At 42.1% G+C, this 9,300-nt stretch overlaps 1 protein-coding gene across 1 annotated transcript in view; it reads left to right on the forward strand.

Moving 5' to 3' along the window:
* ELOA (elongin A) overlaps positions 1 to 8,663 on the forward strand; it is a 46,706-nt gene extending 38,043 nt beyond the window's left edge. Inside the window, exon 11 of the mRNA XM_073615298.1 lies at positions 191 to 8,663. Coding sequence (XP_073471399.1) covers positions 191 to 252 — 62 coding nt within the window. The 3' untranslated portion in view covers positions 253 to 8,663. The remainder of the gene's footprint in view (positions 1 to 190) is intronic.
* Positions 8,664 to 9,300: the final 637 nt, after the last annotated feature.

Below are 9,300 nucleotides of genomic sequence, written 5' to 3' on the forward strand. Positions count from 1 at the left end.
ATATTTTTAGATTAAAGGTGTCATTATTCAGATTCTGAAAAACAAAGTACTGCTTAATTAAATGTACAGTATATCCTGCTCATTGACATTTATAGATTTTGCTTTGATTTCTTTTTAGCTGCTTTTTTTGTTGAATTGTTTAACTCATAAGTGTGTGTATTGTACCAACTTCTTTTCTTTTATTTTTCAGAAGTTGCTCCAATGATGGCCAAAACAATAAAAGCTTTCAAGAACAGGTTTTCACGGCGATAAAGTACAGGGAAAAAAAACGAACTTTGGTGTTGTGATGGGGGAGGGATAACACAGAATAGGGAGCTGTTGCTTTTATAAGATGGGGCTCCTGGAACAGTGCTTCCCTCCACCCTACCTTTTTCCTTTCCCCAGTTGCCGAATATTTTACGTCTTGGTGACACGTGTTTTACTACATGTTTCATTCGTCATATGTATAGTTCTGCGGAGTATCCAGTTATTCCATTTTATTGACTCTTGTTTAGACAACGACTTGTCCCCTCCTTTTGATGTGCAGAGCACAGCAATAGCTCCTGTTTTTATCTGGATTTTTTCACTCTTGGGCTTTACGAAGAGGGTACAAAGAGCGGTTTATGTGCAGTATCATGTGAAATTCATTAGTGTGTCCCCTCAAATCTTGGAAAATCTTGTTGCTCTGGATTACTGCATACCATTTCCCAACGGCCTTCGATATAAGCCCATCTGTGATTATAAGCCCATCTGTGATTGCAAACTGTATTTGACAGATATCCACGAGTTATTAGAGACATTAGTGTCAAATGTTTATTGGCAATGTCACTTCAACTGAGTCTATAATCCCAATAAGATAACTCATTTAAAGTCAGTTTATGCACTAATTGGAAGAAAAAAGGTTTCAAAAGTTTAAACTCTTAAATCTGTTTGAAATGTCTTCATCCCTGTAGATGATTTGACCTCTGTCTTAGGTTCCTTTGAAAACAAATGTAGCTCCCTTTTTCAAATTACATTTTTTGGATACCCATGTACTGAGCGTTCTTGTCATGAAACTAATGTTTCAGTGTTGCAGTGTCATGTATTGATAAGAATTATTTTACAGAGACCTTTTCAGTGACATAGGATTTTATGACATGCATCCAATACATACAGTTGTATGAAAAGTTTGTGAACCCTTAGAAAGTTCCTATATTTTTGAATGAATGGATCTTAAAATATGTTGTGATTTTTATTTCAGAACCTTATGTGATTAACAAAAAAACAGTTTACATGTAAAATCATTAAAGGGATTGAAGGGATTAAATAGATAAGTGACTCTGCCTCTTTGAAAAAAAAAAAAAGAAGCAATTAACAAATATAAAGTACAGGCAGCAAGAGATGCCTGGAGCTTTGAGTGTCTCTGCTGTGGCCAAATGGTAGGCTGATCTGATTGTCTGATTGGGCAAAGCTTTGGGATTCCTGGTAATGCTGGAGATGGCCTGCCAGTGGACGACCCATCATAGTGATGGGCCAATAGGGAATATAGGGGTGGGAGCTCCTCTTTGTTTTCTCCTCTCTCTGCTATATGCATGAGTCACTTTTGGCAGTTTTTTTCTGACACCTCAGGCTCCTGAGAGACAGCCCGCCCATCCTCCAGCACACAACAGGTGACTCATAGCCATAGCTCTGTGTATTTTTCTGTGAGCTTTGTAAGCCTGTGTAGAGTGGGGTGCTTACATTCCCTCCAATCAGCTCACAGATATCGGGGAACTCTGTGCTCTAGCTCTGCGGTGTGTGTGACATCAGATCCTCGCCCGCTGCTGCTGGAGCTGTGAAAAAATCCTTTGTACACAGATCAATCTACAGAAGAAATATCTGCAGATAATCAGGTACAACGTGTGTAGGAGGATTTGTGTTCATCTCTGTATCACCTGAGGCTAGTCACTTCACTTAGTATATGTAAAGGTTTATAACCACACAAAGTGATGGGACTGAAAGCTGCTGTGTCAATTGTTTCAGCCAGTTTTTTGAATTTGTGGTTTCCTGCCATATAGGAACAAAAACCTCAACATTTTGGTTACCTGTGCTTGAGAACAGTTCATTATTTTATTTTTTTCTTCACTAGTTATATAGAAATGTTTTATTTATTTGTTCACTAATAGGATACCAAGGTAAAATGTGTGCATTTATGACTTTCAGAAATCCAGAACATTTCTAGGGGTTCACAATCTTTTTTTATAACCTACTTTTATCCCAAGGTTTGTAGCTTGAATAGATTTCAAATTTTTATTTCAATATTTTACTGAACTTTTTTTTTAAGTTTCCATGTCTCAATAATTTATTTTTACTGAAAAATTATTAAAAGGTATTGTGCACTTTGCATCAGTTTAAGTGCAATCGTATTTTCAAACAAAAAGATTTCAAGGGCAGGTTAACTACCACTTTGAAGCCCAAAAACTTCACCTTTGGCCTTGGCATCGGTAAATCTACTGCAACTTTGTAGCTTAGATATGTCGATAACACAGCTGCCTTCTCTCTATAAATGCACATTTTCAATGAGAGACCCCAGTGCAGGGCTGCAGAAAGGCAGGTGCCCTAGAAAGTAATCGGTCCACATGCTAAAGTGATGACAGGACTAACATTTCCTTGTCTGTATTGCCATGCATTGTCCATGCTGAAATTTGTTTTTTATAGAGAGTGGGCTGAGCTGAGCAAACCAAGCAATACAAGGGGTATCTGTCTTATGGATGAATGCATGCAACATTGATGCAGAGGCCATTGCTGAGTTTTATCATAAAAGTAAATCTGTCCTTAAAGAGAAACGTTGGCCAAAACATATTTTCAACCATTTATCATGGACACTGCCTGCCTGTATAACTTATTTTTCTGTGCATCCAGTCCTTGGTTCAGTCAGTGTTCTTTGTGTTCCTTATCATGCTTTCTGACATGCCTGAATGCTTTCTGTTTCCTACAGCCCCTCCCTCATTTCTAACACTGTTTTAGCTTTTAGCTTTTTTGTTTTTTTTTGGGGGGGGGGGGGGGTAGATAGGTACTAAAGAGGCCATTCACCTTGAAATCTTCTGGCTTATTTCACCAACTGAGACAATCCTTTCCACCGTGAATCCAATTTAAAAATAGAGGTTGATGTGCAGGACGTGAAGTTAATTTATTAGGAAGAAGGATTACTTATGATTACACAGTACAGTATATACATAAGTTAAGTTATTCTCTTCTTCTTCTCTGTGTATTCTAAACCTCCACTTTGGAAGTTCTTAGTAATATTTAGCCATTGCTATGCTTACTTCTCCTTTTTAAACAGCAATTTCCGAGACCGAAATGGTCCATTAACCTAGGTCAGCTGTGAATTGATTCTGGATTCTGTAGTTTTCTTGACATTATACGGAAATCAATAGGGAGGGGCTGTGGAGGACTCTTGTATTTCATGTGAGCTCTTGCTTTATGTAAATAAAACAAAAAAAAAACTTAAGAAAAAAAACTCTGGTCTATTGAAGGATCCAGTAAGTCTTAAACCTTTAGGTTCACTGCCACCTACAGGAGACTGGACACTGACAATAAAAACTGCATGCCAGCACAGGATAACCCCTCCCTCTGCCAGCATGCCTCAGTTTCTTGGTGCCCTGGGAGGATGAATGTATTGTTTTTTAGCTCTGTTGTGTAACTTGATTTTACTACCATCACTCTTTTATTTATTTTTTTTATTCAAGACTCTTTGCATTACTGCTAGAGTGCTGGTCTCTGTGATGCATTTCTCTAGTGCAGCTTTCATCAGCCTGACTTTTGGAGTACTGCAAACAGACCCTGCTAGACTGCATGTGCGGGTGGGTTAGCCTGGAAGGGACCTTTGGGCACTGGGTTCTGTGTAAGGTGATTTCCAGGCTCCATTCTGGCACAAGTTAGCTGCAGAGCCCTTTCCAGATCCAGAGCCTTTGGCACTGCCTAGTGCTTGGTCAATCTCTGATAACCCACTCTAAGTAGGCTGAACATGCTGAGATCCAGGGGCTACCTCACTTGCTTAGATTGCCGGGTGCCTTTACTTAATCCGACTTATTGCCAGTTTCTATCATGGAAAGGGTTAATGCTGAGAGACTGAGCACAGAAGTTATCTGCTGGGTGCAGTGTCAAGGGAGCATTCCACACTCTTTCCCTCCATTCCGTGCCAAGGAAGCATCTCCCAGTTGCTGATCCTGCATTGCAATAAGACATGTGGAACTCCTTCCTTTGGTTTGCTCCTGCTGCCTGTCTTTAGAAACCATGGTCGTCTCCAGGAATTCGACCCTCATCTGCTACCAGCTGTTTGGGTTTCATAAATACCTAAGGTCTTGCCTTGTACCCTGAGCTTACATTTCTTAAGTGCCACACGGTCACAATATGTCTGATTCTAGACACAGAGGCCACTTTCACATTGAAGCGGCGGCCGCATAAGTGGTAAGGCGCTGCTAGTTTTAACTTTTAACCCCCGTTAGTGGCCGAAAAAGGGTGCAAAGCACCGCTGCCGAATCGCTTTGCAGGCGCTTTAGCAGTGCTGGGCATTGATTTCAATGGCGGGGCGTTTTGGGAGCGGTGTATTCACCACTCCTAAACTTCCCCAAAGATGCTGCTTGCAGGACTTTTTCTAGTGTCCTGCAAATGCACCGCCCCAATGTGAAAGCACTTGAGCTTTCACAGTAGAGTGACAGGAGAGGCGCTTTACAGGCGTTTTGCAGGTTTTTAGTGCTAAAACGCCTGTAAAGTGTCTCAGTGTGAAAGTGGTCAGAGGGAAACATACTCTACTAATAGCTCTGGAGTTGCTTGCAGCATGCCTAATGATGTGGCCAATATCTTCAGCCTTGGAATCATGTTGCCTTCTGCTAGAGTATGTTCCATCTTTGGAATCTTCCTTAGATTTGTAGGATGTCCTAAGCTTTTCTGCCCTTTCACAAAATGTTTTTACTACAGTCGTGCAAGACATTATGGTCCAAATCACCCAGCCATTTACTGACTGTGATGGCAGAGGCCACAAGCACGCTGCTGCATTTTCACCGGTAGACTCTATCTAATCTGCCCATGGCCTCAGCCATCGGGCACCGAGACTCTTGATTCCAAGTCAATCCAATCCTTGCTGAACTAGCTTGCTTCTGAATATTTACAGTCTTCTACTTTAACACCCAAATTAAAAGACTGTTTTGGGCACTTATTGATGCAGTGTCTGCCACTCTGAAACTAGAGACCAGCCTGTTGCTTTGCCACGGCTATTCCCTGTCTTGAGTCTTTTAGAACCCCTGAGACTACAAAGAGTTCCCTGGTGTATACACTGTTCCAAGCTTTCCTCTGCTGAGATTGAAAAAACGTTTAATCCTTCCCCATTATTTGCCCTCTACTTAGTTGGACACCTTCTCTAAAGTTCTGTTCATGCTGGCAGGTGTTGCTCTTCATCCTGCCTTAGATTTGACTTTGCATTGCCAATCTTTGGCTTTCTGGGTAAAGCCTTTTCAAAGAGGATCTCATCTCTGCTGCGGTTAATCCCTTGGCCATATAATTATGGAGCAAACGATTGTTGCTTTAAGCTATAGTTGTGGCTGGCTGCTGAAAATTTCCCAGCTCATCTCCACCACAGAACTCCTGTCTGTACACCTGCAGAGGAACCAACGTCTAAAAAACGCCTGCTCCACATGGCCTTCAACAGACAATGTCTCTTCAGATCTACTTAGGATACCATTATCAAGGATACTACTAGCATTCATCTTCCTCAGCTAGAAAAGCCTAAGGCACAGCCTAGGAGGAGGGATCCCTCACTGGAGGTTTGGAAAATTCCTTTGTTACACTTGCTCTGGCAACCTTTTAAGTCCAAGCCCCCAATGCCTGGCTCCCTATCTACTCACAAGGTTTGGAGCTCAAAGTCTGTCAAAAACAGACAAACCTTCTCAGTATGAAGGTGTGCCCCTGCTTTCCAATTGGGGGGGGGGGGGGATGTTATTCTTGTGGACACTGGCAGCTTTCATCTCAGATGCTGGAGCGCAGTGAGGTTACCAGGAATCGCAAGCTAGAATTTCGCTCCCAGCCCACTCCTTGGTTTCTCAGTCCTAACCTTTATGTGTCACTGCACTGATTAGCAGATCTTCCAGCCCCTCGGGTCTTCTGAGCTGTCATAGCCCCATTTCCTGTTTTTTATCAATGTTACTGCAACCTGTTCACAGTTCCCAAGCCCAATGTTCCCCATCTTGGCTCTCCAAAGCACTGAATGTAGTTGGTCATCTTCACCCTTCACCAGGAGGACTTCCTGGCCTCTGTGGACACCAAGGTCACATACCTGGTTGTCCCCATTTTTTCAAGCACACAAGTTTTTCTTACACTTTGCTATGGATTTTCTGCACTTTCGGTTTGTGGCCCTGCCCTGCCTCACTTCTGTACATCGGGTGTTCACGAAGGTTCTAGCCCTGTTGCACCCTCATGGCATCCTCTTTGTGGGATATTTGGACAACCTGTTAAGTAAACAGTTGCAGCAAATTCTGTCAGACAATGTAGCCTTGACTTTCCAGTCATTACAACAGTTCAGCTGGATCCTTAACCTTCAGAAATCAGTGCTTGGTTCAAATCATCACTTGGGAGTATCTGGGTCTAGTCCTAGGCACAGCTCAAGCCAGAATATTTTTCTCTCAGTAGAAATTTAATTCTCCACTTCCTGACACATGCTTGCCATTCAGGAGTCATTTACGTTTCTGCTTTTGTGCGAAAGTCCTGGTTTAGATGCCACCTAGACTCCTACAGTGCAATATTTTGTTGTTGTTGAGACAAGTGAAAAAGCCGATCAATTAAAAATTGAAGACCAGGTTGTCGCTTGATGGCACAGGAATCCGGGAAATCCTTTCATCCCATATTTCGAAAGATTCTCATGATCTGTGCCAACCATTTGGGCTGGAAGGAGTCTTGGGCACCATGTCGGTGTAGGAGACTTGGTCATTAAAGATCAAAGTTCTGGGACTTTGAGTGATTTCAGTGTCCCCCTGTGGTGTTGAAACACCCTGCTGGAGGATCACCCGATCCTGTTTGTGTCAAACAATGCCACAGCAGTGGCACACATCAAGCATAAGAAAGGAACCAGAAGTCTCACTGCGACAGCTGGTCTTTCTGAGCCAGCAGTGTCTGGACCCGTGGCAGTGGTCCCTACAGCTGTAGGTGTTCCAGAACTTCATCTAGTGACTTCCTTGCTTCCAGTTTCAACTACAAACTGAACAGGTTTGTCTCCAGATACAAGAATCCTCTAGCATGAGCAATGGATGCTCTGGTGGCTCCATGGAATCAGTACACCCTGATCTGTGCCTTTTCATCCCCTGATACTTCTAACTTGTCTGCTTTGTAGGATTGAGATTCCAGTGGCCCTCGCTATTCCAGATTAGCAGATGTGGGACTCTGACCTGGTAAGCCTCATACTGCTTGCTTTGTGGGCTCTTACAGATTGACGAGATCTTCAATCTCAAGGACTAAATTACCAATCTGCTTCAAAGTCACTGGCTTTAAATTGTATGGCTGTTAAAGCCTGAGTTCTGGGATACCATGGCATCTCTGAATTGGTGATTCACACAAGGTCTCAAGGTTTATCATCATACATGGAAGGCATACTGTGCCTGGTCTTTGATTCCATCTTAGGAGATTCTTTAGGAAATAAATGATCTACCTACAGATGGGTCTCTCAGCATCAGCAGTGGTCAGGTCTCTTCTCTCAATGTCTTATTTCAGAGACTTTTAACCTCTCGCTTCTTGATTAAGATATTTGTAGAGGGGGTCTCCTGTTCCTTCCACCTTTTCGTTTCCCTTTTGACTCTATAAGATTTTAATCTGATTCTATCTGTGTTTCAGAAACCACCTTTTAAACCAATTAGAGACATGGGTCTAACGCTCATCCACGTTAGTTTTTTGGGTTTTTTTTTAGCCCTCTGCTCTACATGGCTGGTGTATGAACTTGTGGCTTTATCCTGCAAGTACTTTTTTCTGGTCTTGCTCGGGGACAAGGTGGAGCTGAGGTCCAGCACTTCCCTCCTAACTAAGGTAGTTGTGGCCTTTCACTTCAACCAGGACACCGCTCTTCCATCCCTCCCTCCAGCTTGAGTTCACCAGAAGGACATTTCTCTCCATTGCCTGCATGTGGTTCAGGACATGAATATCTATTTCTGTCACTGCTTTTTTCAGACTGATGGCCTTTTTGTCATCCCGAATGGTCCTGTAGGCGTGCATCATGTTCTCATTTCACCATCTCTAGGTGACTCGGACACACCATCATTGAAGGTTATGGACCAATTTTGGACACCAGAAAGGTTAGACTTCCCGTGGCCCTCAATTGTCAAGAAATAGGATTTTTGTACGCACAGTAAAATCCTTTTCTTGGAGTCCATTGAGGGACATAAGTTCCACCCCTCTGTGTTTATGACCATGCTTTGTTACAAAAACGGAGATATGCTGGAGGGTTTATCCTGGGCTGGCGAACAATTTTTTTTTTTTTTTTTCTGAGTTTCCAGTCCTCTGTAAGCAGCACTATAACCAGATGGTGTAACACTTTTCTGTGTTCTTTAATGGACTCCAAGAAAAGGATTTTTACGGTGAGTACAAAAATCCTATTTTTGTGGTTTCAAGGAGATTAAATATTTTAATTAGACTTCTGTATGCAAATACTTTTATCTGGCTCTTAATAAAATGTGAATACTGCAAAATGTATGTGTCTTCATTGTTTAGTAGTTTCAAGTTCAATGTGAATTTCTTTCTCTACACAGAACAGACCTGAAGTAAGAGCTTTTGGTGCTAATTATGTAGATACTGTAATCACCTTTATGTGACAGGCCAATGCAGTTTTTGCACCTTTTGACAGTAAGATAATCTGCCAAGGATAAAGGTGCCTATACAGCTATAGACTGAGTTGCCCAAGGCGACTCTCTTTTCAGTGGTGTATGTCTCAGTGTGCATCAGATTTAACCTTTCCTGGTTATGGCCACATTTTGAGAGTAATGATTATTCCATTTAGTTGCAGACAGCCTATGTCGTGATGGGAACAAGAGGAATGGTTATTTAAGAGCTGCATAAAGTTGCAAATGCAGCCTTTAAACTGTTGCACCTTCCATCCTACTGAACAATACCCAAGTTAATAGCTATCAGGCAGAAATGCATTGTTATATGTAGTGTGCATGGCAGGGATCACGCATGAAGTCGAAATTTCAACATTTAGCACACCCAGTTTGATTAGCTCAGGAAGAGCTTTTAGTAGCTTCAAGATCTCTTTGTGGTGCTGCTTGTTGGTGACCTACGTTAGTCAGTCTGTTTATGTTGCATACCTCACTTTCATATTACATGGGC

The sequence above is a fragment of the Aquarana catesbeiana genome, linkage group LG02 (assembly GCF_042186555.1).
Source record: "Aquarana catesbeiana isolate 2022-GZ linkage group LG02, ASM4218655v1, whole genome shotgun sequence".
NCBI classification, from domain to species: Eukaryota; Metazoa; Chordata; class Amphibia; order Anura; family Ranidae; genus Aquarana; species Aquarana catesbeiana.